Source organism: Hemitrygon akajei, chromosome 22, assembly GCF_048418815.1.
Source record: "Hemitrygon akajei chromosome 22, sHemAka1.3, whole genome shotgun sequence".
NCBI classification, from domain to species: Eukaryota; Metazoa; Chordata; class Chondrichthyes; order Myliobatiformes; family Dasyatidae; genus Hemitrygon; species Hemitrygon akajei.
The window spans coordinates 61,621,081-61,642,020 of record NC_133145.1 but is presented as its reverse complement, the minus strand read 5'-3'; the positions used below and the strand labels follow the sequence as shown (position 1 = coordinate 61,642,020).

At 41.1% G+C, this 20,940-nt stretch overlaps 1 protein-coding gene across 2 annotated transcripts in view; it reads right to left on the bottom strand.

The window, feature by feature from the left end:
* The window catches only part of ern1 (endoplasmic reticulum to nucleus signaling 1), a 96,046-nt gene that overhangs the window by 29,128 nt on the left and 45,978 nt on the right, over positions 1–20,940 (bottom strand). The window contains exons 1-9 of one of the 2 annotated variants that reach the window (XM_073026410.1): positions 19,672–19,707; positions 18,006–18,078; positions 17,453–17,489; positions 14,547–14,619; positions 11,440–11,562; positions 8,978–9,079; positions 7,421–7,682; positions 4,793–4,871; positions 1,710–1,869 (exon numbers count right to left, since the gene is read on the bottom strand). In XM_073026410.1, the coding sequence (XP_072882511.1) occupies positions 1,710–1,869; positions 4,793–4,871; positions 7,421–7,682; positions 8,978–9,079; positions 11,440–11,562; positions 14,547–14,550 (730 nt within the window). In that variant the 5' untranslated portion in view covers positions 14,551–14,619; positions 17,453–17,489; positions 18,006–18,078; positions 19,672–19,707. Of the gene's footprint in view, positions 1–1,709; positions 1,870–4,792; positions 4,872–7,420; positions 7,683–8,977; positions 9,080–11,439; positions 11,563–14,546; positions 14,620–17,452; positions 17,490–18,005; positions 18,079–19,671; positions 19,708–20,940 lie in introns of those variants that run through there. The other variant, XM_073026409.1, reaches the window with a different exon arrangement.

The window sequence follows — 20,940 nt, the reverse complement described above, 5'->3', positions numbered from 1 at the left end:
GGCAGTCCATAATCTGCACTAGGTTTCTACGCTGCTTTTGCTTAGTTACATTCAATCAAAAGAACACAGCAGAGTACACTAGATTGATTCCTCTGTTGATAACTATTAGGAACTAATGCAGTTTTATAGTAGTATTGATAGTGTTCTAATTTGTTTGGAATTTCATTTTAATTTGTTACTCAGACAACAGTTTGTTTATATATATATACATACACACACACACATACAAACACGAGGAAATCTACAGAATTGGAAATTCAAGCAACACACACAAAATGCTGGTGAAGGGTCTCGGCCCAAAAACGTCGACTGTACTTCTCCCTATAGATGCTGCCTGGCCTGCTGCGTTCCACCAGCATTTTTTGTGTGTTGCTTGTTTTTTTTAAATTACTTATTTAAATACTTCCATGAATCTGGCTAATTGGGGCATCCACTTAAATGGGCCAAAACGTCCTAGTCCTGATGTGCCCCAATGAACCGGAATCCAATATATGATGCAATTACAAAGAAGGCACTGCAATGGCAATATTTCTTTAGGGATTTGAGAGGTAGTATGTCACAGATGACTCTAACGTTCTAACAAATTGCATCACCACTTGGTTTGGCGGTACCAATGCACAGAACTGGGAAAAGCTGCAGAGGGTTGCAAACTCAGCCAGATCCACAGGCCTCCCCACCATCGTGGAGATCTTCAAATGTGGGTGCCACGGTAGCGTAGCATTTAGCGTGACACTATTACTGCTCAGGACATCGGAGTTTGGAGTTCAATTCCGGTGTTGTCTGTAAGGAGTCTATACATCCTCCCTGTAGAATGCATGGATTCCCCCTGGATGCTCCCGTTTCCTCCCTCAGTCCAAAGACGTACCGGGTAGGTTAGTTGTTTATTGTAAATTGTCCCATGATCAGATTAGAGTTACATCCGGGTGGTACGGCTCACAGGACCAGAGGGGCCTACTCTGCACTATATTGTTAAATAAAATTAATAAATAAAAGGTGATGCTTCAAAAGCGGAGCAGACAATATGAAGGACCCCCACCACCCAGAACAGGGCCCATTGTGATTGCTACCATCAGAAAGGAGGTACAGGAGCCTGAAGGCACACACTCAGTGTTTTAGGACAGCTTCCTCCCCTCTGCACCAGAATTCCAAATGGTCCACGAACCTATGAAGAGCACGGAACCAGCATTCTGAGGAGACAATACCCTCAACTGCACACTGATGACGGCTTCTCGATCGGAGCCGGGATGGTTGTAAACATTTTGCCAAGCTCAGTGATCAACCAAATGTTCATGAACACTACCTCACTATTTTGCTCCCCTTTTTGCACTACTTATTTATTTTCTATATTTCTCATTGTAACTTAATAGTAATTTTTAAGTACTACACTATACTGCTGCCATAAAACATCAAATTTCACAGCATACATCAACAATAATAAACTGATTCTGATTCAGTGTATGGAGAACCTGCAGACTGCTGGTAGTCAGGATTGAACCCAGGTCTTTGGTGCTATGATGCAATGGCTCTGACTGGGTACACCACTGTGCCATTTCCCACCAGTACGACATTTCTAGCTTCCTCACTGCAGTTCCAGAGTCCTGCAGCCATCGCCTGGGACCTTGTACAGAGCTCGACTTCCACAGCCACTGTCACTGGGTGCTTTGAATGATGTCCACCAGGGGGGGCACTGCCACCACAGTTCTTCTTACCTATCAGAAACCACTGGTTCCGCAGGTAGTCAATTGTGTTTTTGACTCCGGATGTGAATTTCACATCAATACTAGGAGTGGTATCACACTCTCCGTGACCTGTGATCGTAACATGGTCTGCTTTAGGGCCTTCAAGCAACGGGAATGCGCTACCTCGTGGCTGTGAAAACAGAAACAGAGTTAAAGATAGAAGGAAAAAGCTATAATCATCTATTTATTCATTCATCCCACCATCTGCAACACCTACTTCCACCTCAGTAACATCAACCATCTGCTCCTACCTTAGCTCACTCGTTATGGAAAACCTTAATTATACTTTTAGCTGATCTTTTCTAACCAACCTTCGACTGACTTCTCCCATTCTAGGTTGTGTCCCAGACTCTGCTAGTCATGTCTGAACTCAAATCAAATCTCATCAACCCATCTCCCACGTGTTTGCTGACTTAGACAGGCTCTCTAAGTGGACCGATGCTATTATCTCAGTAATCACCTTCAGCATTCTCCAAAATATAAGAGTACCTCCAATACTGATCCATTGACCACCCTGACTTTTATCAGCATTTAGGATTAGCCCCATTGGTAGGGCTCACATTGGATAAAAACGTCGGTGGCAGTCACAGGTCAAGAGTAACTCAGAACAGGGTTTAGTGAAGAAAATCTTCACCAGTTCACTTTTCACTTTAGTGAAAAGAAGAGAATTTAGTATGATACGAGTTAAAAGCATGAACTCTGGGCAAAAACAAAAGGATATTGAGATAACACACACAAAATGCAGGTGGAACACAGCAGGCCAGGCAGCATTTATAAGGAGAAGCACTAACGTCGGCCCAAAATGTCGACAGTGCTTCTCCTTATAGATGCTGCCTGGCCTGCTGTGTTCCACCAGCATTTTGTGTGTGTTGTTTGAATTTCCAGCATCTGCAGATTTCCTCGTGTTTGCAGGATATTGAGATGTTTTAGGAGGAACTCAGCAGGTCAGACATCATCTATAGAAAAGAATTAACAGCTGACGTTTAGGGCCAAGTTTCTTCGAGTCCTAAACATCGACTGTTTATTCCTCTCCACACATGTTGCCTGAGCTGCTGAGTTCCTCCAGCATTTTGTATATGTTAGTTTGGATTTCCAGCATCTACAGAATCTCGTGTTCATGGGATGTCTTTGATAAGGTAAAGGAGAATCCTACGAGATTCTATAAATATATTAAAAGGGAATCTAGAAAGGGAACAAGTCCCCTTAAGGTTCAGAGTGGTCTATATGCGGAATTATTAGAGTTAGGTAAGGTCTCAAATGAAGACTTCATTTGTATTTACTGTGGAGAAGTTCACTGAAGCTAGGGGCTCAGGGAAAAGAGCAATGATGCTCAGGGCAGCACGGTAGCATAACAGTTAGTGTAACACTGTCACAGTAACAATGACCCAGCTTTAATTCCTGCCGCCGTCTGTGCAGAGTTTGTACGTTCTCCCCATCACCATGCGACTTTCCTCTGGGGCTGCCAGTTATCTCCCACATTCCAAAGATGCATGGGTTAGTAGGCTAATTGGTCACATGGGTGTAATTGGGCAGTGCAGGCTGATTGGCTGGAAGGGCCTGTTACTGCGCTGTATCTCTAAATAAATAAATAAATAAATCCCCTCAGGAAAATGTCACACAGACATCTCATGATCCCTCTGTAACTGAACTCAAGATTGTTTAATGTCATTTCTAGTACACAACTGTAAAGGAAAACAAAATTGTTATTATTCTGGATCCAATGCAGCACAAAAAAACAACACAGTAAGATTGCTGATATACATAGATTGATTGTATGTCAATAAAGTGATGCAAGGCACAGGAGTGTCTGTGCATAAGGTGGCTGACAGGAAATGATACAGCAGCGGTGGTTGGGGGTGTAGAGGTGTTGATTAGCCTTGCTGCATTGAGAAAGCAAGTCTGGCGGTCCTGGCGTGGAGGCTATGCACCTCTCCCTGATGTGAGTGGGACAAACAGTCCATGAACAGGATTGGTGGGATATTTCATGGCGTTACTGGCCCTTTTCTGTATGTACGACTTGATGGTGGGTAGGCTGATGCTAGTGACACATTGGACAGTTCTGACTACTCTTTGTAGCACCTTCCTGCCTGCTGCAGTGCATTTTCCATACCACAGTTATGCAGCTTGTTAGGGTGCTCTGAACTGCGCATCTGCAGAAAGATGTGAATGTAGAGGTGCATAGTCCAGCTCTCTTCAGCCTCCTCAGAAAGTAGAGGCATTGGTGAGGTTTCCTGATGGTATAGAATGTGTTCCGAGACCATGAGAGGCAGTGCAGGAGAAATATTCCCCGGAGTTTGAAACTGCTTGCAGTTTCCACTGCTATGCCATTGATGTAAAGAGGGCTGTGAGTGATGCAAGTTCTTCTGAAGTTGATAACCATCTCCTTTGTCAGGTTGACATTGAGGAAGAGGTTATTTGCTTGGCACTAGGCCTCGAGCTCTTCCACCTCCTCCCTGTAAGCTGTCTCATTGTTGTTGGTGACGATTGTTGTTTTATCAGTGAACTTGACAATGTGATTTCTCGGGTGTTTGGCCGCGCAGTCACATGTGAGCAGAGTGCACAGCAATGGGCTCAGCACACAGACCTGGCTGTCACTTGCGTTGAGGATAACGGAGAGGAAAGAGCATTTGCGCATCTTGAACAGGGGTTCCCACCTAGGGATCCCTGGAGCCCTCGGTTAATGGTAGGGGTTCATGGCATAAGAAGGTTGGGAATACCTGATCCTATGAGGTCTGTTGGTTAGTTGCATAGTGGTGTACTTAGACAGTGTAGGGACAACAGCGTTGAATACCGAAATGAAATATAGAAACAGCATTCTGACACAAATTTCTTTGTTTTCTAGGTGTGTCAGAGACGATCTGAGACTTGTTGGTTAGGAAGTCCACCACCCAGTTGCAGAGTGGTGTATTTAGACTGAGGAATAGGAGTCCATGCTTATAACTCATAACCGCTGTATACTAAGAACTGTTGAATATTTTAAACAAAAACCTAACCCGAGGTCACTATTTAATGTAGAACCTTGTGCTTAGGTACATTAAACTCCAGTTTCCTACCACAACAGCCACTCCTTCATGGACCAAAGATGATGAGGCATACAAGCTGGTAGAATATTTTCCCACATACAGAGTCGGCCTAAGAAAAGAGAAAAGAATGAAAAATTCTTCAAGCCATCAGGAATCTCAGACAAAGAGCACACACACTGACATAAATCAGCTGGAACAGAGCCATCATTACCACCAATGACTTGTTGACTAAATGTTCCACTTTAACATCTTACTTTATCAATACAATCTTCTTTGTTATTTATTAAATTTTTCCTCAAAACCTCTCGAATATTAAACTTCAAAATTTTTAATTGTGAGATCATTTAAGTAGGAATGGCAATTAATTATTTTGGATCGAAAGTACGGCTAATTTACAGACAAAATGCTGGAGGAACTCAACAGGCAGTATCTACAAAGGGGAAGAAACTGTCGATGCTTCAGAGTCCTGATGTAGAGTCCTGGCCCGGAACGTTGACAGTTTATTCTTGTCCATAGATGTTGCCTAACCTGCTGAGTTCCTCCAACATTTTGTTTGTGTTACTCTGGATTTCCAGTATCTACAGAATTATTTTCTGTGTGTGGTTTATTCACAATCAATCCTGTGGATATCAATGACAAAGTCAGGGCAGATTTCATGGCAGTAATTTCGGTGAAACTATCAGAACTGCTGCCAGCGTTCCACATTGAAACTGATAATAAATAATAAAGATTTCCACCCGTGCCTGGTTTAACATGCAGACAATGAAGATGCTTTAAGATAATTTGTACTCCTTTGATGCATTACTATTACAGTGGAGTAAAGGGAATTACAGTGGCATGAGGGAGGAGTTGGCCAAAGTTGATTGGAAGGGAACACAATCAGGGATGACAGAACAACAATGGCTGGAGTTTCTGGGGTCAAATTGGAAGGCACAGGAACAATGCATCCCAAAGATGGGAGAATGAGGCAACCATGGCTGACAAGGGAAGTCAAAGACAGCATAAATGTAAAAGAGATGGCATATAATATAACAAAAATTAATGGGAAGGAAGAGGATTGAGAAGCTTTTAAAAGCCAACAGAAGGCAACTAAAAATGCCATAAAGAGAAAACAAAATATGAAGGTAAGCTAGCTAATAATATAAAACAGATATAAAATGTTTTTTCAAGATATATAAGGAGTGAAAGAAAGACTACAGTGAATATTGGACTGCTGAAAAATGATGCTGGAGAGGTAGTAATGGGTACAAATAAATGGTGAGGAACTTAATCAGTATTTTGGGTCAGTCCGCACTGTGGAAGACACTAACAATGGCAGAAATGTGAAAGAATCAAGGGGCAGAAGTGAGTGTCTTTGCTATTACTAAGGAGAGGTGCTTGGGAAGCTGAAAAGTCTGAAAGTAGAGTCATCCAGACCAGATGGACTACACCCCAGGGCTTTGAAAAAGCAAGCTGAAGAGATTGTGGAGGCATTGGTAATGATTTTTCAAGAATCACTAGATTCTGGAATGGTTCCAGGGAACTCCACTCTTTAAGAAGGGAGGGAGGCAGAAGGAAGGAAATTATAGGCCGGTTAACCTTATTTCAGTGGTTGGGAAGATTTTGGAGTCTATTATTAAGGCCAAGGTTTCTGGGTATTTGGAGGCACATGATAAAATAAGCAAAAGTCAAGACAGTTCCCTAAAGGGGAAATCTTGCTTGACAAATCTGCTGGAATTCTTTGAGGAAATAACAGGCAGGATAAACAAAGGAGAGTTAGTGGATATTGTTTATTTGGATTTTCAAAAGGCCTTTGATAAAGTGCAGCACATGAGGTTGCTTAACAAAATAAGAGCCCGTGATGTTATGGGAAAGGTGCTAGATTGGCTGACTGGCCAAGGCAAAGAGTGGGAATATAGGGGGCCTTTTCTGGTTAGCTGACTAATGGTGTTTCTCAGGGGTCAGTGTTGGGACAGGTTCTTTCACACTGAATGTCAATGATTTGGATGATGAAATTGATGGCTTTTGGCCACGTTTGTGGACAATGTGAAGATAGGTGGAAGGGCAGAGATATTGCTGAAGAAGCAGGGTGTCCACAGGAGACAGATTAGGGGAAATGTCAAAGAAGTGGCAGATGCAATATAATGTAGGGATGTGCATGGCCATACTCTTTGGCAGAAGGAATATAATCTATTTTGTAAATGGGGAGAAAATTCAAAAATCAAAGGTGCAGACAGACTTGGGAGTCCTTGTGCATGACATCTTCAAAAGGTGATGCCTCAAGAAGTTGATATCTATCATTAGAAACGAACCACCCGGGACATGCCCTCTACTCATTGTGCTCCTATACTTCCTAATAGTAACAATGTTTTAGGAACAGCTTCTTCCCTTCTGCCATCAGCTTTCTGAACAGAATGTAACACTACCTCACTACTTTTGCATTTAGTATTTAATTTTTTAACACATATTCTTATTGTAATTTATAGTATATTTTATGTATTGCTCTGACTGCTGCCGCAAAACAAATTTCATGACATATGTCAGTGATAATAAACCTAATTCTGATTAAGTGAGTTACTGACTCAGCTGGTAGCTCCAGTGCACATTGTTACACTGAGAGATACCCGTACAGCGTGGTAATGCACACACCAGCTCAACAAATGGCAAAAGTGCACTTACATCAGTTTTTGTTTGGTCTCCGTCTCCTTCGGGAAGGGATATTTCCACTTTGTGATTCGGCCCACCTCTCCTGACATGAAGGTGAGGTAGCGAAGTGTCTCGATGCCAACATTAGTGTGCATCACCTTCCTCAGTCCTTCCCTCTGCCAGATGTACACAGCCACCACGGGAGACGCGTAATTCTGAATCCACAGAACGTCACCTGACTCACTGTCCACAGTCACCACCAGGCCATCTCCGTTGGAGACAAAGTGTAGCATTTCTGAAAGGAGGGGAGTTTTAAAAAGATTAGAAAGATTAGCTTTATTTGTCACATGCACATCAAAACATACAGTGAAATGTGTCGTTTGCATCAAATCAAATCAGCAAGGATTGTGCCAGCAAATGGCATCAACATAGCATTCATACCACTCCAAGCCATGCCTTCTTCTCACAAATACCATCGGGTAGGAGATACAGGAGCTTTAGGTCCCACACCACCAGGTTTAGGAACAATTACTATCCTACAGCCATCGGGCTTCTGACCCAACATGGATAACTTCGCTCATCACAACTCTAAACTGAACCCACAAGCTCACTTTCGTTACAGCTCATGTTCTCAGTATTATTTGTGATTTGCACAGTTTGTCTTCTTTTGCACATTGGTTGTTTTTGAATTTTTATTTTATTGAGATACAGCGTGGAGAAGGCCCTTCCAGCCACACCACCCAGCAACCTCTGATTTAATTCTAGCCTAATCACTGGACAATTTACAATGACCAATTAACCTGCCAACTGGTACATCTTTGGACAATGGGAGGAAACCAGAGCACCCAGAGGAAACCCATGTGGTCAAAGGGAGAACATACAATCTCCTTACAGACAGTGGAGGGAATCGAATCCCCAGTCGCCTGTACTGTAAAGCATTATGCTAACAAATATGCTACTATCCCATCCCAACGTGGAAGGAAACCTGAGAACCTGAAGGAAACCCACACAGTCATGGGGAGAATGTAGAAACTGCTTACAAACAGTAGTGGGAACCGAACCCCGATCTTATAGTTGGTACTGTAAAGCTCTGTGCTAACCACTACGCTACTGTTCGCCCCAGTGTATGGTTCAGATCACGTGGATGAGTTGCTTTCATTCATATGATCTGCTAGATCAATGGTCTCAGTATAAATGGCATTTTGAAGAACTTTGTAAACCTAGCAACAGGCACAATAACCATTGTCATCAAAGATGCTCTATTTCAGAGGCTCCCAATATTTTTTATGCCATGGATCAATAACATTAAGCAAGGGGTCTGTGGAGGCCAGATTGGGAAACCACGGTCTCGTCAGTAATGCCGTTCAGGGAAAGAAACATGCCTTCACAGAATTCAGATCTTCAGCACTGTGACTGACTGTTAACAGTCCTCAAAGCTCAGGGAAGATGGGGGTGAGAAAAATGCTTTCCAAGTCCCTGGCTTATCCCCTTGAACTAATAAACTCTGTGGCAAAACAGTTTCCAAAAGTCCCTGTGGATCCCGATCCAGCGGCACTAGAATATGTAGCCACACAGTGAAAGCACTCTTACTGTATTCAGTGTCTTCATCCGGTAGGGTAGCAGAATAATCAAAGTAGGTGGCATTCCATCGCAGCTCTCGGTTCTTAGTATCATACATTGTGATCGTGTACTCTGAAAAAATCATCTGTGTTAGCATGCAATGACTCTTTCAATCAAGTTTAAACTGAACTCAAAAGGAAAGCTGTTTCCATCTGCAACTGGTAGAGCAAGGACATTAAACTACATTTTATTCAGATTGCACCCGAGTTCCCTGATACAGCTGTATTCCTTGCTCCAACTGAACTAGGGCACTATTGAGTACATCTACAAGGAGCACTGCCTCTAGAAAGCAGCATCTATCATCAAAGACCCCACCACCCAGACCATGCCCCTTTCTCTCTACTACCATCAGGAGTTTGGGTCTCACACTGCCAGGTTCAGGAACAGTTATTGCTCTGTCACCATCAGGATCCTGAACTGGCGTGGACAACTTCACTCAACTCAACACTGAACTGATTCCACAACCTACAGACTCACTTTTAAAGGACTCTTTACAACTTATGTTTACAGTATTATTTCTGATTTGCACAATTTGTCTTCTCTTGCACTTTGTTTGTTGGTGTTTGTTTATATGTAGTCTTTCATAAATCTATTGTATTTTTTATTTTCCTGTAAATGCCAGTGGGAAATGAATCACAGGTACTATATGGCAATATACATACTTTGATAATAAATTTTACTTTGAACTTTTAAGTTCTGAATGAAATGCACATCAATGCATCTCAGTTTCTCTTGCATATGACTTAATGACATCCCCCATTAAAAATAACATAATTTTCTTTTCAAGGCACGCTGTTTTCCTTCTTACCTGATAAATACTGACATCACTTTTCCACACTCCTCTCCAGTACCTGCCTAAAGTGAGCCTCAGCTTGAAGTTTTGGTCCCTTATTCCAGTCACATCACTGCTAGCATTCACCCTGACAACACAGGTTTTTCCCCAGATACTTCAGAAATATTAATCTTGCCTGCATTCCCCCTTCCTTAATCTGTTTTGTGCCTGTTCCTATGTGGTTGAGCAGATATAGAAGCTCAGGCAGCCACTAGAGGGAGCTGGAGTCACTCACATGGAGCAAAAATAATACAAAGCTTATACAAGTACATGAGAAATGGGAGTCAATGGCCAGTTGACTGCTAACCTTGCTCTGCCGGGGCAGATCTGTTATTTCTGCGGAAATCCCCTGCACCAATTCTAAAATATTTGATTCCCTTAGTACCTAAATAATCTGTTTTGAACGTACTAAGCCTCTTGGGTTGAGAATTAAAAATTCAAATTTTAAAGTAAATTTATTATCAAGGTACATATATATCACCATATACAACCCTGCAATTCATTTTCTTGCAGGCATACTCAATAAATCCAAAACCACAATAGAATCAATGAAATACCACACCAACAGGGCTGACGACCAGTGTGCAAAAGACAACAAACTGCAAAGACAAAGGGAAAGAAATAATAATAATAATAAATAAACAATAAATTTCTTGAACACGAGATGAAGAATCCTTGAAAGTGAGTCCATATGTTGTGGGAACAGTTCAATAGGGTTCACTCCAAAGATTCAAAATGTATCAGATTTCTTCTACTCTGAGTCCGCGAACGATTGTCCCCCCCCATTTAATTTTGTGACCCCTAGTTTTAAACATCAGCTTTCTTCTGAGTCCTGAATGATTGCTCCCCCCACTTTTATTTAATTTTCTGACCTTCGGTTTTATATATCAGAGACAAAGAAAACATTAACTCCTCATCTACCTTATCAATCTTTAAGAATGCTTAAGAGGACCAGAATTATTGATCAAAAATATAACTGATTTCTTTTTCCACAAAAACTACTTGACTGCGAAGTTCTTCTAGCATTTCTGTCTCAAAAGAAATGTTGACATAAAGAAACAAGTATGTACATACATTATGTGCATTTATACAGAAAGGTGCCAGAAAAAAGCCAGCAATTGCATGAAAGATCCCACCCACACTGCTTATGCACTCCCATCAAACAGGCAACACTTAAAAACAGTTATTTCCCCATTCGTCAGGCTGATCAACACCTCCACCCATTAACTCACCCACACCACGACACACGCATCACCTAGTTGTCATTTACATGCATATAATCAGTCTAAGTATATAACAGTGACTTGTACATCACTGACGATGTGGCACAGCATGTCTGAGAATGTATCTCAGCATCATGAAGAATTATTATTTATCAGTCTTTGTCTGCTTGTGTATAGTCTTTCTTAAAATTATATTGTATTTATTTATTTTCCTGTAAATGTTTGCAAGAAAATGAATCTCAAGGTAGTATATGACAACATATGTATTTGATAATAAATTTACTTTGAACTTTTGAATTACATCAGTTTGGCTTTATCTCTGAGGTGGTAAACACATGACAAAACATTTATAAAGTAAAACACCTACAGTATTTTACCTGTACGTCCGAGGTATAGCAGAGGTGTTGATGGACACATGCTCTCTGCAAAAGAAGCTGTTAAAGTCTGCTGCTTTACACCAGTTATCGGGTCCACAACGTACCAGATATCCTGTTTTTTTCCTGAGGACAGAATAAAACTGGCATATAATTAAAGACCAAAAGACACAGGAACAGAATTAGGGTACTTGCCCCATTGAATCTGCTCTGTTATTTGATCGTGACTAATTTACTTTCTCTCTCAACCCCATTCTCCTGATGCTCTTACTAATTAAGAACCTATCAACCTCCCTCTTTAAACATAGTCAATAACTTGGCCTCCACAGCTAATTCCACTAATTCATCCACCCTCTAGCTAAAGAAATTCCTCATCTCTGTTCTAAAGAGACGTCCTTCTATTCTGAGGCTGTCCCCTCTGGTCCTGGACTCTGTTACTATTGGAAACAATAGCTTCTCTCCAGAGGGATAACTTTTTCTACACAGAGGATTCTGAGTAGGCGGAATGAGCTGCCGGAAGGCCTGCTGGAGGCAAGTACCAACACAACTATTCAAAGATATTTGAGCCAGTACATTGCTAGAAAAGGTTTAGAGAGATAGGGGCCAAGGGCAGTTAATGGGACTAGCAAACTGCATCATGACTATGAACACAAGAGATTCTGCAAATGCTGGAAAACCAGAGCAAAACACACAAAATACTGGAGGAACTCAGGTCAGGCAGCATCGATAGACAGGAATAAACAGTCAAAGTTTCGGACCAAGATTCTTCATCAGAATTAATGTAAAAGGATAAGATGATGAAATGGTGGCTTTGTGAGCTCTGATGTTTTAACATTCTTTTAATTCTTTCATCTTTTAATTTCACTTTGAACCCCACCTGCTGAAACAATTCTGTACCATAAATAAACATTTCCTAAATTCAGTAAAGAAGATATTTCTCACCGGCTTTATTTACTTATGAAAAACACCACCTGCAACCCCCATTTATAAAGCTTGTTCAGCTATAGCTGTGGAAATACTATTGCCAGTCTGCATTTGAACACAATCTCACAATCAGTAAACCACATTAATAAGGCTTTGTTAATAAAGTATTTACTGTACCCGGTCTAATCAGATGTTAGACTATTTAACAGTCATTACCCAAATCGTCTCTTGCCAAGAACGTCCTATAAATAGAATGCAGCCTGACTAAAAGAGTTTGAAAGTCAGATAACCTCATGATAACTGACAGATCAGGCCAAACCAAACATCATTCATCTTCTCGAAATCTAAGATCTGGCAGCGTTTTTTAGAATTGTGTTCAACTCGCTGATAAAACAGAGTATTTTATCCCTCACCATTACCAAACGGCTTCAGCAAAAAGAAACAAATTCCTTTCTATAAGACCATAAGGCATAGGAGCAGAATTAGGTTACTTGGCCCATCGAGTCTGCTCTACCATTCCATCTTGGCTGATTTATTATCTCTCTCAACCCTATTCTCCTGCCTTCTCCCTTTAACCTTTGACACTCTGACTAATCAAGAACCTATCAAACATACCACACGATGTGGCTTTCACAGACGCCTGTGGCAATGAATTCCACAAATTCACCATTCTCTGGTTAAAGAAATTCCTACTCATCTCTGGTCTAAAGGGATTTCTATTCTGAGGCTGTGCTCTCTGGTCCGACTCTCCCACTAAAGAACACATCTATTTATTTGGTTTTTGAGATACAGCACAGAACACACACTTCTGGCCCTTTGAGCCCCGCCACCCAGCAATGCCCCGATTTAATCCTAGCCTAATCATGTGACAATTTTAAATGACCAATTAACCTACCAACCATAGGTCTTTGGAATGTGGGAGGAAACCCGAGCACCTGGAGGAAACCCACATGTTCACAGGAAGAATGTACAAACTCCAAACAGCAGTGGGGATTGAAACCAGCTCACCTGTACAGTAAAGCATTGTGCTAACCACGAAACTCCTATGCTGCCCTAACATCCTCTTGGTTGAGAACTTAAAGTTCCTAGATCAGTGGAATCTTGCTCTGCACAACCTTGTTATACTATCAGCCTTTTGGCTTTCCGTTTCTCTGATAGAGAGAATAAACCCACTTCCTAACTGGCAGTTTAAAGTCATTGAGTACAGTGTATCGGTGACAGACATCACTGTGGCTCCTGGACTATACCAGCACTGTAACAGCGTTGTCCTCTCCATCTCCAAAACCACAAACCTTTTGTCAGAGATGCTGACCCTTATTGTCTCATACCTATCACAAATGTCCTCTCCTCCACTCACAGACACAATCCGGATGCATAAGACTATGGGAAGAATGTGGAAGCTATAGAGAGGTGCAGAGGAGATTTACCAGGATTCTGGCTAGACGAGAGAGCATGTCTAATGACGATAGGTTTGGTGAGCTAGGACTTTCTCTTTGCAGTGAAGGAAGATGAGTTGACTTGATAGAGGTGTACAGATAGATTAAATAGCCAGAGAAAGAAATGGCTAATATGAAGCAGGCATAATTTTAAGGTGATTGGAGGGTATAGAAGGGTCGTCAGAGGAATATTCCCCACAGCGAGTATTAGGTCCATGAAATGCACTCCCAGGACTAGTGGTGGAGGCAGACACGTCTGAATTATGGGAAGAAACTAGAGCACCAGGACGAAACCCATGCAGTCATGGGGGAACGCACAAACTACTTACAGACAGTGGCAGAATTGAACCTGGGTCGCTGGCACTGTAATAACATTATGCTTGGGCGCCATGGTAGCATGTCCGTTAGTGCAACACTATTACAGCTCGGGTTGGAGTTCAGAGTTCAATTCCAACGTCATCCATAAGGAGTTTGTACATTCCTCCCCGTGAGCGTGTGGGTTTCTTCTGGGTGCTCCGGTTTCCTTGCACATTCCAAATCCATACTGGTTCATAGGATAGCAGTTTATTGTAAATTATCCTGTGATCATGCTATGGTTAAATAGGGGGATTGCTGGCTGGGCACAGCTCACTGGGCTGGAAGAACCTGTTCCACGCCGTATCTCTAATTAAGTAAGATTATAATTTGCAATTACACTGCAAATAAGGACAATCACATTCTAATAGTACTGAACAGATAACACTCACTCACCCATGTACAGTATACCATCAGAGCTTCGGCAAGGTGACGCCTGAACCAACTCAGGAATTGTGAATGGAAGTTTCTGTGTAAGAGAACAGATGGTTTCAGTACAGATACAAAAACTAAAAATATGTTGCAGTGTACAATGATAGAACAAAAGGAAGTGCATCATAGAAAGAAAGCATGCAGTGAAACCAGCCAGTTTACTCCATGGCCAGATTCTGGTCTAACCCCATCTATACATGTTTGCAGATGATACCACTGCAGTAGGGCAGATCTCACATAACAAAATGAAGCACAGGAAGATAGAGAGCCTAGTGACATTGTGTCACGACAACAGCCTTTCCTTCAGTGTCAGCAAAACAAAACAGCTGGATTTTAGAAAGGGGTGGATCACACAACCCTCTATATATTGAAGGTGCTGAGGTGAAGAGAGTTGAAAGCTTCCAGCTCCTAGATGTAAATATCACCAGTAGCTTGCCCTGGTACAATTGCGAAGACACCAGGGCCAAGATAGATATTGCTGGCTGGATTTCAGATGGTAATGAGGAGGCGTACAGGAGCAAGATAGATCAATATAGTAGTGTTACAGCAACAACCTTGCGCTCAACATCAGTTAGACCAAGGAATTGATTGTGGACTTTAGGAAGGGGAAGTCAAGGAAACACACACCAGTCCTCATTGAGGTATCAGCAGTGGAGAGGGTGTGCAGTTTCAAGTTCCTGGGTGTCAACATCTCTGAGGATCTCTCCTGGGGCCCAACATACTGATGCAATTGCAAAGAAGCCATGACAGCAGCTATATTTCATTAGGAGTTTGAAAAGAATTGGTACATCACCGAAGATACTTGTAAATTTCTACAGTTGCACCATGGAGAGCATTCTAACTGATTGCATCATCATCTGGTATGGAGGGGCCACTGCACAGGATTGGGAAAAGCTGCAGAAAGTTGTAAACCAAGCCAGCTCCATCATGGATATGAGCCTCCCCAACATTCAGGACACCATAAGGTGATGTCTCAAAAAGGCAGCATCCATCATTAAGGACCCACCCCCACCCCCACGCCCATCACCCAGGACATGCTCTCTTCTCATTGCTACCATCAAGGAGGTGGTACAGGAGCCTGAAGACACACACTCAACATTTCAGGAACAGCTTCTTCCCCTCTATTATCAGATTTCTGAATGGACAATGAACTCATGAATACTTCCTCAGTATTTTTCCCTCTCTTTTTGCACTAATTAATTTTTTTAACATATACTTATTGTAATTTATAGTTTTTTAAATTACTATTTCTTGCAATGTTCTGCTGCTGCAAAACGACAACTTTCATGACATATGCTGGTGATATTAAACCTGATTCTGATTCTCAACAACACCTTGGAATGTTAAAGAAATTGGCATATCCCTCCAGCATGTAAAACATGTTGTCTGTATGTATAGCTTAGAATGACAACTTCTCTGCCCAACACTTTTGGGTTGTGGACACAGCTCAGCACAGCACGGAAACCAGCGTCTCTTGCTTGAACACTATCTACACTTCCCGCTACATCAGGAAAGCACCCAATATAAACCAAAGACCCACAAACACCCTGGACATTCTTCCTTCTACCTCCTTCCTTTGGGCAGAAGATACAAAAGCTTGAAAACACACATTGCCAGGCTCAAGGACAACTTCTAACCTGTTAATATAAAATTCTTGAATGGACCTCCTGTATGTTAAAGATAATCTCTTGAATTCAGAGCCCATTCTGTCAGAGCCCTTTCACTTTATTGTCTACCAGCACTGCACTTTCTCCATAATTACGCTCTGCATCCTGATGCTGCTTTCCCCTAGTACTTATCAATATCAGGTTTATTATCAGTGATATATGTCATGAAATTTGTTGTTTTAAGATCATAGGGTATAGGAGCAGAATTAGGTCACTTAGCCCATTGAGTCTGCTCCGCCATTTCACCATGGCTTATCCATTTTCCCTCTCAGCTCCAAACTCCTGCCTTCTCCCCATACAAGACCATAAGAGATAGGAACAGAATTAGGCCATCTGGCCCATCAAGTCTGCTTCGCCATTCAGGCATGGCTGATCCTTTTTCTCTATCTGTTCCTCAACCCCAGTTCCTGGCCTTCTCCCCGTAACCTTTGATGCCATGTCCAATCAAGAACCTATCAATCTCTTTGCCTTAAATACATCCAATGACCTGCCCTCCACAGCTGTATGTGGCAACATATTCCACAAATTCACCACCCTCTGGCTAAAGAAATTTCTCCTCATCTGTTTTGAAAGGACGCCCCTCTATCCTGAGGCTGTGCCCTCTTGTCCTAGACTCTCTCTCACTATGGAAAACATTCTTTCCACAACTACTCTTTCTAGGCCTTTCAACATCCCCTCCATGTCATTACTAATCAAGAATCTATCAACTTCGACCTTAAATATACCCAATGACTTGGCTTCCACAGATTCCACAGATTCACCATTTTCTGGCTAAAGAAAAATCCTCCTTATCTCTGTTCTAAAAGGACGCCCATCTATTTTGAGGCTGTGCCCTCTGGACTTAGACTCTCCCACCGTAGGAAACATCATCTCCACATCCACTCAGTCGAGGCCTTTCAACATTCAATAGGTTTCAATGAGGTCACTCCTCATTCTTCTGAATTCCAGTGAGTTGAGGCCCAGAGTCATCAAACACTCAAATGTAATCAAAAATGTTTGTGGCAGCAAAAGAGTGCAAAACAATAAAAAATAAAATCAATAAACATAGCAGAAAAGGAATAGTGAGGTAATGTTCCTGAGTCCATGCACCATTCAGAAATCTGATGGCATTTGACTGAAATTATATGTATGGATGGCGTACAAGACAATGATTTTCACTACCACAAGAGATTCTGCAGATGCTGGTAATCTTGAACAACATACACTAAATGTTGGAGGAACTCGGCAGGTCAGGCAGCATCTATGGAGGGGAACAAACAGTAGATGTTTCAGGCTGAGGCCTTTCATAAAGAGTCACAATTGTCACATACACTGAAAAGATATTCACTGTATCTCAGTGTACGTGACAACAGTGAAACAAGTACCCATTAGATCACACTCCTGCTATAACTGGAATACTAAGCACCAGTCATAGCAATTTACCTCAGGAGCCAGGACAAAGCACTTCACTTGTTTATGAAGGAACATCCTATCCTCCTAATTCACCTCACAAAGATCTCAAACCATTATATAATATCAACAAGTGTATGAGAAAGCAACTTTCCTTCTTGCCAATTTATAGCTAAATATTGAACACATAAAACAGATTTCTTATTTTCCAGCACTGACATCATTCACTTAGCATTCTCTAAAGCTAAGAAGGTTATGATAGACGTGGTAAACAGTTTATTGGAATTCAAGTGCATTATTACACAATATAAAAACGATTTTAGACAGACACACAAAATCATAGAGGCTTATGAAAGCACGAACTTACAGTCAGTCCTTCATTGTTCTTCCCTCCCAGTGTATAAAGGCTGCCATCATTCGGATCAGGAAGAAATGCCGGCCTGCACAAACAAAACAAACACTTGGCAACAGCATTCCAAATTATGGGGAATTGGGAAGTACCTGCTTCGACTGGGTCCCATAACCACAGATACGCAGGCAGGTAGCAAGATCCTAGTGTGGTAACACTGACATTACAGAATGCATAGCTTAGAGGGAGCACTTTCTCGCAATTAGATTATGTCAATCTTGTCCGCATATAGTCATTCTGAAGAAACCACATAGAACAAAAGTGCAATATGGTTCAAAGGTCAAGTTCAATGCAGAGAAGTGTATACAATATACATCCTGAAATGCCTTTTCTTTGCAAAATATCCACGAAAAGATAAGTGCCCCAAAGAATGTATGACAAAATGAGAATTAAACATGAGAACCCCAAAGGTGTTGAACTTTCCATATTCTAGAATATGCCACAAGCATTGAGGTGGCAATACTGTATGTACTGCAGAGGAGTGTGGGAATCCTGCTTTCACGGACAATATGGGCGTAACAAGACTGTACACTATTATTATATAGTCAAAAGTTTGGAATTAAAACAAACTTCTGAAACACAATAATCCATGCAGGTCTACAAAACCACCATGCTTTTTTGCAGATAATTTGAGGAGCAATTATGGATAGTTTAGCTCCAACACCCTACAGGCAACTGGAGGTCACAAACATTGCATCAGTCAATTTATTGTGCCTGAATTCTCTGGCATCAGCAATGGGCTCTTCAGTGAAGATGTATATGCACTTGAACGGAGAAATGTTATCAGTAAATTTCTCAGGGGCATTGGTCAAAATTAAAATAGGTTGTGCATTTAGCTGATTAGAAAAGCACAAGGTTGCCTGGGATTCTGTTCAATGAAAATTTGATGTTATTGAACCATGCCACAGATAAATGTGTTTCCTGCACACATATTAATGGAGAAATGCTGCTCAAGTATCTGCACAGCAAAGGACACAGAAACAAGATTAAACAAATTCTAAAGAAGTTCAAAAGGATAGATTTTTAAAATGGCTTTTGTAGGACAAGATTTAGTAAGCATTCATGTTATTACCTTATAATCCAAAGAATTTAACCATGAAACTGCTTGTAATTTGTGTAAACTTAATTGGCTCTTTATGGAGAAAAATCAATACATTGCAGCTTAAACTCTGTGTTGTTCATTCTTAGTTGACCTTTGAAGTGGTCTTGTAACTACTGAAATGAAGTTAAATTGCAGTGGAAAGATAGGATGCCTATCATCAACCTCTCTGGATAATCACTGGCCGTCCTGTCACATCCGCATCACAAAATTACCAATAGGATTGAATTTCAGAGAAGAACTGAGGATAAAGAAGGAGACTTCACTTAGTAGAATTCAAAAACACACAAGATTCTGCGATGCTGGAAATCCAGAGTAACACACACAAAATACCAGAGAGACTCAGCAGGTCAGGAGCATCCATGGAGAGGAGCGAAGTGTCAACGTTCTGGGCCGAGACATTTCATCGCTAAAATCTTCAACAGGGTGAACCAAGAAATGGCAGAACAATGATTCATAATTCCATCCCTAGTGATAATCTATACTTTGTATATTAGATGTGAACATACAACAGCAGAAACTTACTCGGTTAGATGAATAGGCACTTGAAGCACAGGATCTGCAAAGGACAAACAGAAAGGTGAGTTTGCTTAAAATCACAAATTGCAAAAAAACACAAAAAGACTAAGGAAAATTATTAAACTATTTAGAACATCTGGCATACTTGATCTTGAGGCAGGAACTTTTTAAAAATCAAAGAAACTACAAATCTCCAGACCCTTTTCCATATCCAGGAAATTATTCAGAATAGATGCTTTTACTAAAAGATTTTTATTAATCAATGTTAGTAAAAGGAAATATACTTACAATTCATGGAAAATTTAGTGCCATAGATGTAAAATTATACTCAGGGTAACATAAGTGACAAAAGTATTTAGTTTATTTTAGCATAATTTTTGCCTGCAGGGCACAAATCCTCTTGCAATGCCATACATCAGAATAATCAGGCGAGGAGGAAGATTCGCCCAGCTTTGGATCTCATGATAAAATCCGTACAAAGGACTGCTGAGAGGATCACTGGGGTCTCTCTTCCACCCATCCGAGATATTTATCAGGAGGGGGGAGAAATTAGTGGAAGTTAGAAGTTGACACTCATGCCATCAGATTGAAGGCTACCCCTTCCGGAATATTTCTTCAACCTGAAAGTGGTCTCACTGTGGCAGTAGAGGAGGCTATGGACCGACATGGGGTGTAGAATTGAAATGAGAGGCCACAGAGAAAACACGCCTTTTGTGGCGGGCAGAGTGAAGGTGCTGAATGAAGTACATAAAACACTATTTTTCTCAATGTGAGGAAAGTTACTCAGAACACAGTTAAACAAAGATAAAGAAAGAAATTCAGTAACAGGCATTATGCAGTAATAACCAAGTTAAAATCCTATCCATCAGAACAGTACATCTACTAGATATATCAAGGGTCTATTATATCAAATTGGATGAAGATCGTCATGAGTTCAACAGGTCATTGTTAGGATACAGTCCAGGCATTCAATAGACAGAGCCTGATACAATAGATCATCTGAAGGAAGAGGTCCGCTGATGTTTAGAGAGTTGGGAATCAATATACAACAATGATTAGATATGAGAGTAAATGCTCTTAGTGATCAATTCAACTCATTAGGATTTTTGCTTTTCATTTACACTTAGAATCATTAAATATAATTTTTATTTAAAAAAATACTATTTCCTGCTTAAATTTGGCCAAAATCAATTAAAATGTCATATATATATAATATAAATTATATACAAATATAAATGAATAGGGATTGGCTAAGAAGGGGAGGAGGGGCATTAA